Source organism: Nymphalis io, chromosome 20 (genome assembly GCF_905147045.1).
Source record: "Nymphalis io chromosome 20, ilAglIoxx1.1, whole genome shotgun sequence".
In the NCBI taxonomy this organism is placed as follows: Eukaryota; Metazoa; Arthropoda; class Insecta; order Lepidoptera; family Nymphalidae; genus Nymphalis; species Nymphalis io.
The window spans coordinates 891,789-907,914 of NC_065907.1; the positions used below are offsets into that span (position 1 = coordinate 891,789).

The window sequence follows — 16,126 nt, forward strand, 5'->3', positions numbered from 1 at the left end:
AGAAGATTCAAATCGATATTTGTGACCTACAATACCGGATATCCGGCGACTCCATACACGTTGTCTCTAGCTCTCAAAGGAATAGAGACCGTAGCAGCGTTTCTTTCTTTTCTGAACAGGCGCAGTCCGAGAGAACTCGCAAAAGGAGTAAAAGGCTCCTACATAACCTGTAACTATGTGAGTATCAGTGCACATCACATAAGTAGAATGTACATAATATAAGTCGATCTTTGTCCTTTATGTACTGAATTCACTAGAATCACGCGATATTCATTTAGTCCTTGCTGAGTCATAGATTCGTTAAGGGTTTGTCAGGCTTTATTATATAGGGAGACACGAATCGTTGTACTTAGGGCGGTTAACTCGCTTTCTTAGTAAGTAAGCGTCATTATAATTGAAGGGGTTATAACTAAATAATTAATGGTATATAATCTTGTGTGGAGAGAACGCGGCCGATGACCCCCCCGACAGGCATACAACGGACCCTGAACATAATCCTAATTGCCACGTGTGTTTGTTTCAGCAATATATTGTATGAGTCAGAAGGTAGAAAAACCAGTATTATCGGGTCAACGGATCAAGACCAGAAAAAGAGGTGAGTTAAATGTAATAAAAGTACTCATTTTATATATTAATTATTTTAAATCCAGTCATGTTTTTTAAACAATGATCGCACGTAATACACCTACATGTTGAAATTTTTGTTTACTCATTGGCCTTCCACGATGCTTCACGTTAATTTTTATGCAATAGTTAACATTGTAGTGAATACCTAATTATTCATATTTCATACAAGCATAATTCGCAATTTTCCCAACCTTGATCGGCCGATATTTGGCAAGGAAATGTGCTTGGAGTGATATATAATATCTCCTTAGCTGGCAATAATTCATTCTAAGTAGGTCATGATTGCTGGACGTCGGTTGCATAGTTGCAAAAGAAAGTATGTTTATATATTTCCATTAGTCTTGTTATTATTTATAGTCGTTTTATCAATTAATGATTTTAACTACAGTAATATCAGTCTTGATATAGAGCAATGACCTTAAACTTGGACCATCCAAGGAAATATTAAATAATTACATATATTTACGTTAACTTCACATTACATTAATAATTAATTAAAGTTATATTCATATGAAGATATTTCTGGTTTCATATAATCATAAAATAAAATAAACATAATTAATTTAGCCATTGAAATAAACTTATACTTCTGTCTTGTTAATTACATAAGAATATTTAGTGACAAAATATTGTCAACAATAATATATAACAAATTTTAATATTTAATTAGTAACAGTTTACATAAAGCTTTATGTAAACAGTATACATATTAAAATGATTCTTACAATATTATACAAAATGAAATTTGATTTAATTGGTTTGGGATGTGGATTCTTTCATGAACTATTAAACCTAAAAAATTCTAAGTCTAACAAATTTAGTAGTTACTTTTAATTTAAATAAAATTATTATATGTATATTTAACTTTTAATGTATAATTTGGCTTCATAAACGACATGCTGTAGGTTACCCATCCATAATTTTAGGAAAGCAGATATGTAAGACCCTTCTGATGGTAAGGTAACCTTCACAAATAAACATTATCCTTGTGAGAACTATAAATCACAAATGACTATCCTCAGTAAAATAATATTGTATAATATTATATAATATAAGTAAGATTGACATTTAATCATCAGTTATATATAATGTAATACATTAAAATTGTTCATTTAAAATTAATGTGTATGAAACACCGAAGACAGCATCTCATTGCTTTATTTTGTGTTTGTTTTCCTCAACACTTCTCGTAGAATATTTTTTCAATCTATTAACGCCTCTGTTCTCATATGTATCAAGTCATATAATAAACTAAGTATACAATACACAACCAATTTTTCTGTGTTAACAATAGTTATTAATATATTTGTTAAACAATATTAAATTAACTTGTTAATGAAATCAAGTGATCCTTGTGAATAATTTGTCTTTTGTATGGTTCTCACTTGAGTTGAGTGGTGTGGTGCTTGGTCTCATTAGTGTTTTTTTTTTGTAAATTAATTAAACTGTGGCTCCTATCCACTCCACCAAGGTACAGTTTGTAGTGTCTCATTAAAGACAAAAAATTCTATTATTAACTCGAGTAGTCGGCAAAATATGAAATGTTGTTAATTGATTGTGATTTTCTGATGTATATTTGCAAATGGCAACTGTCAACATTAGTGGTTAGTTACATTAGAAAATTTCATTTAAAATATTAATAGTGGATTGTTTTCTTTTCATTGGGATGTTTTTCCTTTATTAGATCCGTTCATCGAGATTTATTATAATGTCATGGTATGTTGTTGCCATAAAAATGCCTGAGCACCATCTCAATAAAATTAAGTTGAGTTGGATATAAATTTCCAAGTATACGTATATTGAGTTATTTAATAAACATGAGTCTGTCAGGACGAGGCCCCTGTAGATGACATTGAGTTGCAGTTTCATTGACACTTCCTTATAAACGCCTATGATAAAATGATTCCTATAAAAAACTAACAATTCTCGTTTCTAAGTATCGTTAATCTAACTTTCTTATGATTCAAATGATAAGAGAAATGTATGAACTAGTTTAAATTTTACATTGATTAAGTTTGCGTAAGCTTATATACTTTTATTGACCAAATTCGAGTAAAAGATGGCAATATATTCAATCTTTTACTGGTTTCAATTTCGAACTCAAGGTTAACAAGATGTACTAAATAATTACGGTCATAGGATTCCCACCTAAGCCCAGCGGTAAGAACGCTTTTCGGTTAAGCGTTCTTACCGCTGGGCCATCTCAGCTCTACCCACCTACCGATAGGAATTAATTAAGCATAAAAAAAGTTATTAAATATTTAGTTTATTAAACATCTTAATTAAAAATTTAATCGAATATCTTGCCGAATAAGGTTTAGAAAATATAGATCGCTTTATTTTATTAACCATCTAGGCAATATTAAAAACCGAAATGGTCCAGGTGAATACTTAGACTCAATATATAAATACAGTTTGCTTGAATAAGGTTTCAATTTGCAAAAATTAGTCTCGTACCAATTCCGTCAGTCGAAATTAATTTAATTTGAAATTCATGCTTTCATTTAGTCGAGTCGTCCGCTTTTCTCGTGAGATAAAAAGCATGGCGTGATGTTGACGTTGAAATCAGACGTACGAAACTTGGATTGTTTTTAACATAAATTTCATTATTTATGTACCTATATTTATATAAAAGAAGTAACTGATTGACTGACATCAACGCAACCGCCCAAACTGGGGTTAGCACCATGAAAGTTTGCTTTCGGGGTTCCATAGTTGGTTAGCTTAGCACGAGACTATTTGAATTTAACCCCTGAGGTAGTGATAAAGGGGATGAGTTTGTATGGCATTTTTTTTTGTAAGAGTCATAGAAATTGTTATATAGCAATAGTGATAAAAAAGATGGTTTAGGATTTTTTTTTTAATGTACCGTTAACGAATAAGGCTGAATAGTTTTACTTTATTCTAAGAATCATTCCCTTATTATTGTTATCTTAATATTATAAAATCAAGTTATTTCAAGTACTCGCTGCACTTAACAAGTAGTTATCACGTAATCTCTTTATATTTGTCTATACTAAAGGAAAAACTGTTGTGTTTGCATCAATGCGTTTAAATATTATTTCAACATTTTATCGTCTGTGATAACGACAATTGTCTGCCATGTCATCGTACTAGGAAGTCTATGAAGTTGGAAACATTCTCGGCGTTTTGTTAAACGTTACTGTAAGAAAGTTTAGTATCAATTCAATAAACTACGATTTATGTATGTGATATAAAGTTAATGATACGAAATATATATTTTTTTCGTGTCGTCTCTCTCATGTTTGTTGTCACGTTGTTTCACTAACCAGCCAAACCAGCCGTATATATATATACACGTTTGGCTGGTTATATATATTGTTTTAAGTAAGATATACCGTCGACTAATCACTAAACATTCGTAATATACAGTGTTTTTTTGCCTTTTCATGTATATAACATTAATACTTCATATAAAAATCCAGATTTTACTTTTAATTAAATCTAGAAATTTTAACGTTTCAATTGACAACGTATTATATGTATTTCTTAAAAAAATATCACAAATATAATATGCAAGTAGCTGTTTCGAATTATTGTTAAATGTTTATGAATATTTATTGTGGAAATTTTATATAAACACGGTCTGTTTATTGAAGTGTTATTTATTAATAGATTGATTACTGAGTAGTGACGTACGCATAATACACGATATGGACGTAATATTGTTGTTATTGAACATCGAGTGTGTCAAATGTACTGCTCGTACGAGTTCATGATTAGTTGTTACATCTTTGATGATTGTCTCGCTTTCAAAAGGCGCAGATACCGTCGCAGATTCCCAGGTTCGATTCCGATTTATTTGACGAGCCGGTTTGTGTGGTTGGTGGATGTTTGCCTTTCACGCCGAAGGTTGTGGGTTCGATTCCCACCCAGGACAGATATTTGTGTGCATGAACATATCTGTTTGTCCTGAGTCTGGGTGTAATTATCTATATAAGTATGTATTTACAAAAGAAAAATAGTATTTGTAGTATATCAGTTGTCTGGTTTCCACAGTACAAGCTCTGTACAATCTTAATTTGTGATCAGATGGCCGTATGTGAAAAATAATATTATCATTATTATTATTCTATCTTTGTAATGCAATTTGGCAGTGTTATAATAATGCTTTGGAAAGCACGTAAACAATAATTCCTCGGGCGGTGACAAAATGGCCGACAGATTTTAAGGATACAAGTTTTATTACACTTCTTTTTTCCCAAGCGTATTATAGAAACGTACATAAATTTGTGATATTAAGATTCTTTTCGGTTTTCGTAAGTTGTTCTGCCATAGACTAATAGAACTGCAACAAGTAAACAAATCTATAGATCACTTATGATTCGTAAAGTTTATCGAGTAGACGGTAAATCTACTTTATTATAAGTCTATTAACACGATGTCCTTGTACGCACCGACCGACTCGTTGATATAAAGACTTTATATAAATAACACCATTCATCGCGCGACCCATTCAACTTTGTAAATATTTGTTGCTGTTATATACATATAAAATGAGAAAAAAAACGTTTCTGTATAATTTTCACGACTGTCTTTTTTTTATAGAATAGGAAGGCGGACGAGCATATATGGGCCACCTGATAGTAAGTGGTCACACCAACGCCTTTAGACATTGGCATCGTAAGAAATGTTAACCATCGCTTACATCAAAAATGCGACCACCAACTACCTTGGGAACTAAAATGTTATGTCCCTTGTGCCTGTAATTACACTGGCTCGCTCACCCTTCAAACCGGAACACAACAATACCAAGTACTGCTGTTTTGCGGTAGAATATCTGTATGACAACCGACTTTCTGTTAATTTTTATTGGTATCATTTGACGAGCATAAAAAAATGGAAATTAGAAATAAATCGTTCGAAACATACCAATTCATACACGTTTTACTCAATTTTCTATTCGAATTTAGACCATTGAGCGAATACTGATAGAATATAAACGCCGTATCGTATTAGCCATTTCTGGCGTGTTATTTTATCTTTGCGGGTTGCGGCTCACGTCCAACGACGTTTGTATTAAAAACGTGCCCTACGTCTGACTTGACAAGGGTAATTTCGTAACTACATTGAAAGACTTTTATTACCTCCGACAACTAAGTTTGAATTGACTTGTTTTTAAGAATATATTAGAAGTAGGGGGGGGGACTCCTCCTACTATAATATATTTACATAAGATGGTATATTTTAAAATAAATTGGTTTAAATCTGAGTACCTTTTAAATATTTATAATATATATTGTGTCGTCTCAAAAGAAATAAAATTTTAATTTTCATATTTTTTGTGCGGATATGAATAATTATTCCATAATATTTTTACACAATTATAATTTTACTCAACTCGTCACTAAAGTTTAGTCTATATAAAAAAAAATTGGGAGTGTCGGTTTAAATAACTGCCTTATTAAGTTAATATGGCTGTTTGTGAGCGTTAGATATAACTATTAAAATAGGTTTTTTTAATAAAAAAAGCTATCCTATAAAATGTTAAACTAATTAATTATTTAAATTAAAAGATGCTTTAGCAGATTCCACGTTAATATATATATTCATGACTACGGTCTGTAGGCGATGTGCCCTCGTCATTCGTCACACATGGCGTCCGAATGGCGATTACCGCTCCGTCATAAATTCAAAACGAAGCAGATACGCGGTCTAAAACATATTCATCGTTACAACGATTAATGTTTAAAATGTTATACGTAAAAAACTAAATATATACCGCCATAAAATACTCTTCGACTCTCGATATCTCGCCGTCCGTTGCACAGCTGCTTTGTGAGAAAAAAAGTCCGAGCACTGCGCTGGCGCTTTTATTATACATATTTGTATAGGTTTCAATATTTGCAATATGTCGCAATTCGTTTTTTTTTTTATAGAATAGGAAGGTGGACGAGCATATGGGCCACCTGATGGTAAGTGGTCACCAAACGCCCTTAGACATTGGCATTATAAGAAATGTCAACCATCGCTTATAGCCAATGCGCCACCAACCTTGGGAACTAAGATTTTATGTCACTTGTGCCTGTAATTACACTGGCTCACTCACCCTTCAAACCGGAACACAACAATATCAAGTATTGCTGTTTTGCGGTAGAATATCTAATGAGTGGGTGGTACCTACCCAGACGAGCTTGCACAAAGCCCTACCACCAGTGTAAAAGTAGTTATTGTAAAACTTGTTTGTTAGTCATACGTACATCCTTATTGTATACTCCTAAAGCCCGTAAGGATAAAATAATTGAGTGATCAATATATATTAGCATTTGTTCCTCGTTTACAATGAACTCCACATTTAACTATGCCGAAGAGATTGAATGTGTTTACCCCGTTTACATTAATTTGTGTATTTATGTATACTATCACTCGTAAACTGATATATTAATTAAATTTTCATTTTCAAGCTAATATCGGTTTCGCTGCTTGCACGTTATGTTTGCGCTGGCTTCGTAAATACTTAAAATAATACTATTCTAAAATAATTTTATATAGACATTTTGCTGATTTAATCCTTGATCGTTGTTATATATTATAACATTTAATTTTACACTACATATAAACATTTTTGCTCTTAATATTTTTAAGCGGAAAGATGTATTATAATTATTGATAGCCAGCTAATAACACAAATCTCGATAAGTCTTTGATTGTAAATATATTTATACAAATTAAATATAGTACATACATACATATATATACTGTATCGGAACAAGGTATCATAAGAAAGCAGAGTTACACGTGTCGTGTAACGTTTGACGTCACGAGAAACGTAATCTTGTAAAGTTACAATGTTACGTAATAAAGGCTTATGTTTCCGTCGTATGCCAGGCGAATGGCCTCGTCTGCTTATTAGAAGTAAGCCTATACCACCATTGATGTGAGATAAATAACAACTTTTTATTCCTTACTTCGCCACCAACATTGGGAACTAATGAATTATGTCCCTTGTGCCTGTAGTTGCACTGGCTCTCAAACTGAAACAAACAAAGAACTGGTAGAATATGAGTGGGTGATACCTACTACCCAGATGGGCTTGCACGAAGGCCTACTACCAAGTTTTATTATTACTTTGATAACAACGTCATGCAGCTCGATCACTAATAGTGGTGGTTTTGTTTATAATTTATATTATACGCATTCGATACATAATTATGGCACAAAGGACATTCAGAAGGGCAAATTTAGTAACAGAAATTAGACGAATTTAAAAATAAAAAAGAGCAAGAAACATAACATAGGTTTTTAAATTTTTCTGTTTATTTGTTTAATTATAATGTACATAAATATATAAAAGATTACATGTTTATATAATACAACCATAGCTCACACAAATATTGATTTGTAGTAATGATTAATGTTTGTATCTTTGTCTAATAACGGTTTAATTTTTCCAGATGAGAAAGAGAAGTACGATCCGAACGGTTTCCGCGACGCTCTGGTGTGCGGACTGGAGCGCGCGGGCGGTGACCTGGACGCGGCATACAAGTTCCTAGACGCTGCCGGCTCCAAGCTCGACTATCGCCGCTATGGCGAGGTCATATTCGACGTGCTCATCGCCGGGGGGCTGCTGCGTGAGTATTGTCTTCATTACGGAGTTGCTAGACATGAATTTGTAAGATAAGAAATAAATATAACTTAACACAAATATGCTCTGTTATATTACATTTTGTCGATATGAGACCTTTTTAAAATAGTCTGTTATAAATGATGAAAAAATTAGGCTAGAGTCCTGAAATTTATGTTGAAACATTTCGTTCGTTATATCTGATTAATTACAATGATAAAATTATTAAATAATCATAATTATGAAAGTTTTTAAATATTGTAATCTGTGTTCCCAGTACCCGGCGGCTCAGTGTCGATGGACGGGGAAAGCCCTAAGACCAACACATGTATCTTCAACGCCAGCGAAGATATGGAGACTATGCGAAACTTCGAACAAGTGTGTATTCATATAACTCAGTAATAGAATAGTTAAAATCCTATTTCTATAGTAGTAATGGTAAAACAATAAAAACAATTAGAATGCATACAAGATTGAGTAACAATCTCAGATTAATTCTGAACGTAATTCAAATTTGCCTTATAATCATTTTCTACTATGGGCATTAGTTGACCTGAATTTCAAGCTGTGGGTTGCTAGTGAGAAATTAAACTAAAAATAAAATTAAAAACAAAACCCTTTATAATAAAAAAAATTATAAGTCTTGAAGTTTTAATGATGATAAAAATGGCTAGAGTCCTGAAATATTATGTGGATAATCACATTCTCGTTCGTTTTAATGCTGACATATTATTACGTAAATATCTATTGTATCTGTGGTGAATTATTGTTAAAGTTTAATTAATTTTGCGACAGGTATTCGTGAAGCTAATGCGTCGCTACAAATATCTAGAAAAGATGTTTGAAGAGGAAATGAAAAAGGTTAGTATATCTAATTAAGGTTTTTCCATGTAACAAAAAAAAAAACAAACAAAAAAAGGTTCTATGTAAAAAAGGATTGTATGCACCTGCCTCACAAACGATAACGATACTCGCCTTACAAGATAGGTTGACCTTTTTGTTACTGCTCCGCTTTTTTTGAAAGAAAACGCCACGCTAAATTTGGTGTACATATATATGTATGGGTTCCATAATAATTGCCATAGTCGTTGACATTTCGAATCGTTGTCGCTGCGTTTTATTGGGGCATGTGACGTAAAATCTTATTATAGTCTCTATTGAATGAATTATCTTACTCAATAAACTGTGTATCTTAAAAACAAATGTTTAGACCAGTAGTTCTAAGATACAAATTCCTCCCAACTTTAGAAAATATATCAATAAAGTTTGTAGCAATGTACAATTTTTTTTTAGAAGTGTATATATTTTATAAATGTTTTTGACTATTTGATAATCTTTATAAGCTATTTTCGACTAGAGACTAGACTTTTTTTTATTATCTTTCATATTATATATCAATAATAAAAACCTTCGAAAATAACATTAGCCTACTATAAAGCAATAAAGAACATACATTACCTTTGTGGCTTGAATGACAATAAAATAAAGGTTCTCCTAATTTCAGGTTCTAGTTTACTTGAAAGGCTTTGAACCGTTACAACGCATCAAATTGGCGCGTATGACTGCACTATGGATTGGTATGTAAGATTTGCATAATGTTCATTTATATATTTTTATATGTATGTAAATAATTGTTAGTTAGCTGTTATATAAGCCGCGATGGCCTAGTGGTAAGAACGCGTGAATCTTAAGCGATGATCGTGGGTTCAAACCCGGGCAAGCACCACTGAATTTTCATGTGCTTAATTTGTGTTTATAATTCATCTCGTGCTTAACGGTGAAGGAAAACATCGTGAGGAAACCTGCATGTGTCTAATTTCATTGAAATTCTGCCACATGTGTATTCTACCAACCCGCATTGGAGCAGCGTTTTGGAATAAGCTCCAAACCTTCTCCTCAAAAGGGAGAGGAGGCCTTAGCCCAGCAGTGGGACATTAACAGGCTGTTACTGTAGCTGTTATGATTTATTATTTTTGCTCACAGTAGATATTAGAAATGGCAATTATATTATTGGCTTTTTGTAAATTAAATAAGTATTTCCAATTTCGTCTTATATCTTAACTATAAATATAGAATTCAATAATTTCTGATTCCAAATAAATTAATTACCCTTTCATAAGACTAGTAATGAGTGAATATGATACAATATGCACCCAATTAGAGCCAATTCATACCTTTTATAGTTGAATTGGTGTCGAAGTGTGCAAAAGTGACTTTACAGGTAGCGTATCCTCGGACACAATATTATATTGTGTATTGATTCGCTGGCTTTAACACATGTCTCAAATAACACATTACAAGCTATTTTTTAACTGTGTTCTTAGGAGAAAGAAACGATTTTTTTTTTTAAATAAGAATGCTTAAAAGTCAATTCATACATTTTCAAATGATATGTAGTCACCACCACCCATATACATATGTAATTTATTAATATTGGAATCGCATTTCAAACCGAAAAAACTAAAAGGAAATACTAATGTTTGGCGGTAGGATAACTAATTGCAGGTGGTACCTACTACCTCCCCTCAAGAAAATTATGTACGAGGCCTTAAATTTAACAAAAAAATATATTTGCAGGTAATGGCTGCGTACCGCCGTCGGTGCTGCTGGTCTTGGTGAACGAGCACTTGCTCAAGGACAATCTGGCACTAGAGTTCGTGCTGGAGGTATTCTCGACCGTCAAACAGGAGCGTGGGGTGACCTCGCTTGTCACCGCGCTCAAGAAGGGCCAGCTGGAGGGCAGGTATTCACGTAACTGCTTTAATTTACATTTATATCGCTGTTTAACTTGCTGTGACTACTTTGTTTAAATACACAATAGCATATTTCTAGCCTTATGGGTTTTCGTCAATGTTGGCCAAAACTAATTATGCAGGTGGTATTTTAGTGCACAAGTCTGTGCAAACACTATTACATATCTAGAGATCAGGCAGGAGGTTAACTAACAATGCTTTGTTATCCGAGAGACTTCGGTGATATAAAAAATTGCTTAGTAGTCCCAATACAGACTTGAACGCTGAGAAACTTATGTCTCTGCCATCCCCGAAGTAAATTCCTCTTTCTTTAAAAAAGTGTCTTACATTTTTATTGTATAACATCATATAAGGAAGCTATATGCTGTGTATGAGTGGCTTACTACACTCTAGAGCTATTATAATATTGTTTTTCAAAAAGTTGCTATGCAATACAGTAAATCTATACATTGTAGTCATGTCCTGAAGTAATCATTCAATAGTCGCATAATAAATGTGCTTCTACTTTAACTCATGAGCCATATTTCCTTATCCCCATTCCATTCGGTAGCAATTTCGTAAATAAAAATTGCACGTTAATGCAGTGGGCAGACAAGCGCGGCACGTACTGGCTCGTCGTTTCATTGGCGATGTTGTCATTGATGTCGCTACATTTAAATATGCATTTAAATTTATCTTATTTTTAGATAAACTTTTGCTTTTTATTTCTTATTTGAAGTGTTTTCTTGTTAAATTAATAACTGAAAGATGATACAAATTTGATGGTTTTTATTCCTTCAGTAATATTTATTATTGCAATTGTGATAGAAGAGGTTTCATTTGTATGTAATTTAAATGAGTGTTTTTTTTTTAAATTAAAAAGCGTGTTATATTCATGTGGTATGTATGTCCTTTCGCACAGACTGCTGGAGTTCCTTCCGTTGAATCGTCGCAGCGAAGAGGTGCTGGCGTCGTCCTTCGCCTCTCGCGGGCTCGCAGAACTACTGCGGCTGCATCGCGCTCAGGCCTCGCAGGTACGTGAAACAGATCCAATTTTATATAGAATATTGTTTTTAATCAGTAGTCAAGTATTAAGTTTTTACTTGATAAGTGGTTCGCCTATAACAGCTGGAACTACATGAAAGTAGAAGCTTATATCTGACACTGTCACAAAAAAATGTTAATAAGTTTAAGGCAAGGAAGCCTATAACATAATATGTGGTCGTCCCCCCCAGGAGGCTCGTCGCGAGCTGACGCAGGCGCTGCTGGAGCAGCTGGCGGACGAGCGGCCCGTGCGCGACCTCATCGCCGAGCTGCGCGACATGGCGGCGCGCCACGACATCCCCGACCACGAGGTCGTCGCCATCGTACGTGTCACACTATACTATTATATCGTATTTCACATACTGAATTAAAATAATAATAGGGGAAAAAAAACTAAAGTAGAACTTTCAATGATGAAACTTGATGACGAGTCGGAGCTCTGCAACGTGACTTTACGAGCTTGGCTCGGCTGAGTCTTTCGGCCGTTCCTATGATCGTTCAGTTTGTTGCAGCGCACTGTCGATATGGCAATCTGAGCAAAAACTAATTCCAAGCGATAAATATTTACATTCGAAACTCGATATGACACATATCATTGTTTTCAGATTTGGCAATGCGTGATGTCCCGGGGCGAGTGGAACAAAAAGGAGGAATTATTGGCCGAGCAAGCGGCGAAGCACTTGCGCAATTATACGCCACTGTTGGCCGCGTTCGCTCAGTCCGCCAAGGCTGAGATCGCGTTATTAACAAAGGTTTGAATTTTTTTTTAAACATAAATAAAATAATTTTAGTATTATGTAATAAAAAAGTCAATCGTCAATTTTTTCCTATACAATACACAAGAAAAACTGCATTAATCACATATTTCCCAAAGACAACACCAGTATGTCAATCAATTTAGTAATGTGTATTGTAATGAGTACTGTTTTATAGGAAATTATTTTTTATATTACGTTGCAAGAGTAAAGTTTATTGTACAGTGTCATTTTAATTCACCAAAAAGTCTAATTTAGCACACGATTAGAGCCGACCCGTGATCTCGATGAGCGGGCCGGTGTCGAAGTGTGCGAGAGAAACACGCAGATTATCGGGGAACACAAACGAGTTACGTGTTTTATTGTACTGTCTGTGTTACACTGTTATATAGAAATAATTATATTATACTATAATGGGAACACTGGCGAAGTGTTGTTATAATCTAATCTCAACCATTTCTCAAAAGCATCATAGTCTGGTGGGGCGTACATAGTGTTCTGTGTTTACTTTCGCATCATACAAACGGCCGTCATCAGAATCGTAATAGTTAGATGTTAGCAAATACGTAATATATAAAAAACAGACAATAAATAATCTCCTCTATGTGAATGCGGAAAAACTATAATCTGCTAGCTATGAAACTTATAGTATATTTTTAATTTGCCTTTAGAATATATTATATAATTCATGGGATGATGGGAAGGAAATTACTAACATGTGCAATGTGATCCATACAAATAATGTTCAAATAACATTTAAATTAATAGAAATTATCACTAACAGGTCCAAGAGTACTGCTATGAGAATATGAGCTTCATGCGGGCATTCAGCAAGCTGGTGCTGATGCTGTACAAGACCAACGTGCTTTCCGAGGAGGTGATTCTCAAGTGGTACCGAGAGCCCAACTCCAGCAAGGGCAAGATGATGTTCCTCGATCAAATGAAGAAGTTCGTCGAATGGCTTCAGAACGCCGAGGAAGGTAGGCAGGCATTCACCTTTTGTATTTGATCAATCATAGTTTGAAAAATAAATTATTGATGACAATATAAATGACAATTAATTTATAGTTTTATCTTAAAAACTAATTAACAGGCTTGACTTAACTACTTACTAAGTCAATGGCTAAACCATTCAAGGATACCTATCTTTATAGTATAGTTTTATTTTCTGAATTGTCATTTTTATACAAAATAAGAAGGTAGGAAGTTGCTAAATACATGTCAACTATAAAACTCCTTCACTTTCATCATTATTTAAAGAGAGTGATTTTTTAAATCTATACTAATTAGTATCTTCAAGTGACCGCTAAACGTTTCCGAGTTCAGTTAGTTTCTAACATGTAAACTTTACTTCAACAGAATCTGAGAGTGGCGAAGAGGAAGATTAGTTTAAGGGCAGCGAGTGAGACTGAACACATAGCACCGTCCCACACATCATCACCAGCCGAACGACCGCGACCCGACCACCGCCGCGACCACCACGTGACCATGTGACCGCCGCGGTCGCCGACCTCCACATACGATAACAATAACTGACATAATAAACCGTTAGCACATAGCGACACGTGCGGGACGTTTTCTACAACTGTATATTATTCATTTCTAAAATAACATGTTGATGAAATACAATATTTTTTATTCAATTTTTTTAGTAAAATTCAAATAAATGGTGGCAACACTGTCCCTTTGTTTTATTTTTACTCGTATTATGATATTCTTTTATATTCCAATCATCTAATGTCCGATGCGTTGACAAATGTGATTTATGTAGAAAACCTAAGATACATATTTAACCGATTCATTTCTGGCATCGTAGCTCGTAAACGGATAAACCGACTTTAATTTAGTATGTTTGAAAAGTATCTTGACATAAAAAAGCTAGATTAAAGAAAATCTGTTCATCTGTTTGAGAAGATCAGCAGCTCTGCTAGTTGGAGGGATTTTTTTTTAAATATATAAGCTAGCGCTTGACTGCTATCACATCTAATAGAAAGTGATGATAAAGTCTAAGATGGAGCGCACTTGCCTAGAATAAACGTGTGGGTGTGAATAGGTATGGGGAAATAAAAGTACGAGGTGCTACATTTTAGACACCGTAACTTTCACCGCAATAACGAGAATGGTAGACTCAACTGGAGACCGCGATGACCGTGGTAATGCTAGCTGCGGCCGAAGCCTACCACCTAGAGTACTATGCTCAATTAGCACTACCCAGGGGCCACGTGTAAAGAGGGATGAAACCTGACTTTGGTAAGACCTACGGACGCGAGCAACTTTGATACGGATTTGAGCAACTTCTACTTGTCTGATTAATAACTTCAATGATATTAATGAAACATGACAACCCCTGACAACCCTGGCTGATGCCGCAGCATCCTTACCAACTTGCATCATTGCATACGACATTGCAAGTGTCGTCACTGAGCTCATAGGAATGGTCTCATCTCAGTTGCTCTCAATTTATAGGTTATAAACGTAGTATATACTTTTTAGAGCTAGGAGTCGATTTGAAGAGGGTCTTTGGTTTATGAATACGAAACTTGCGATAATTTAAGATTCTATAATAAAGACCGCTTACGGTGCGGCGCACAGTGGGTCGAAACCGTTATTTAAGGGACTTCGGGTCCAAGTTTGTTTTTTCAGTTTTTTCTTTATGCTAATCAATAGAGAACATTAACCCAAACAATAGTTGTCCTATGCGTTTTATCTAAACTTAGTTTGGACAGAAAAAAATATTCTTTCTTTTTTTTTGTATGAAACACATCAAACAATACAAAATCGTGTCGAAGTCTTGTCAGATCGTGCCTTCTAACCTTTTTATCTTAGTCTGGTCTATTATCGTAATACATAATAGTCATATGTATATGGTTGCAATTCTTCGAGATTAAGGGATTGGAAAAATGACAAATAAATACTATTTTTATTTATTTTATCTTATGTTACTGCTCTCATAAAGTAACCTAAACACGATGTTCTGTGTTCTATTTACTAAGAATATATGTATAATTAAAGCAATAATCAAACGATCCTAAATACTTTGACAAAATTTTGTTTTGAAGGTACCTGGGATCATTAACAAAACAATCCTAATTACTGGTATTTCGTAATGATCTAACTAATAATCGATTGATGAAACAATAGTATGGTTATTGTTGTCGTAATAATATATTTAAATGAATTATAGTGGAGGTAATTTTTATCCCGAGTTAGTTAATCACTGAGGGTAGTTCATAAATCATTAAGTGACGATTCGGGATATTTAGTAATAATAGTTTCTGAAGCTAAAAATGACAGTAATACATAAATAATAAATATTATCCATTCGGACACAGTGCTAGTAACATCCGAAATTGTGAAAATTATTTTCCATTTCTATTATTCGT

General features: G+C 34.0%; 1 protein-coding gene across 1 annotated transcript; it reads left to right on the plus strand.

The window, feature by feature from the left end:
* The first annotated feature begins 19 nt into the window (after positions 1 to 19).
* Positions 20 to 14,424, plus strand: LOC126776502 (protein krasavietz). Its single transcript, XM_050499080.1, has 12 exons — positions 20 to 177; positions 524 to 595; positions 8,043 to 8,219; positions 8,490 to 8,590; positions 9,008 to 9,073; positions 9,717 to 9,789; positions 10,790 to 10,955; positions 11,867 to 11,978; positions 12,180 to 12,311; positions 12,594 to 12,740; positions 13,528 to 13,723; positions 14,103 to 14,424. Exons 2-12 carry the CDS (start codon positions 535 to 537, stop codon positions 14,129 to 14,131), a joined length of 1,260 nt encoding a protein of 419 aa, XP_050355037.1. The 5' UTR covers positions 20 to 177; positions 524 to 534; the 3' UTR covers positions 14,132 to 14,424.
* Positions 14,425 to 16,126: the final 1,702 nt, after the last annotated feature.

What these genes read in the sequence shown, in the direction of transcription:
- LOC126776502 (XM_050499080.1), top strand. Translation starts at nt 535, where the DNA reads ATGAGTCAGAAGGTAGAAAAACCAGTATTATCGGGTCAACGGATCAAG. An exon ending in TTGAAGAGGAAATGAAAAAG is followed by an intron (nt 9,074 to 9,716) that starts GTTAGTATATCT and finishes TCCTAATTTCAG; the next exon opens with GTTCTAGTTTACTTGAAAGG. An exon ending in GCTTCAGAACGCCGAGGAAG is followed by an intron (nt 13,724 to 14,102) that starts GTAGGCAGGCAT and finishes TTACTTCAACAG; the next exon opens with AATCTGAGAGTGGCGAAGAG.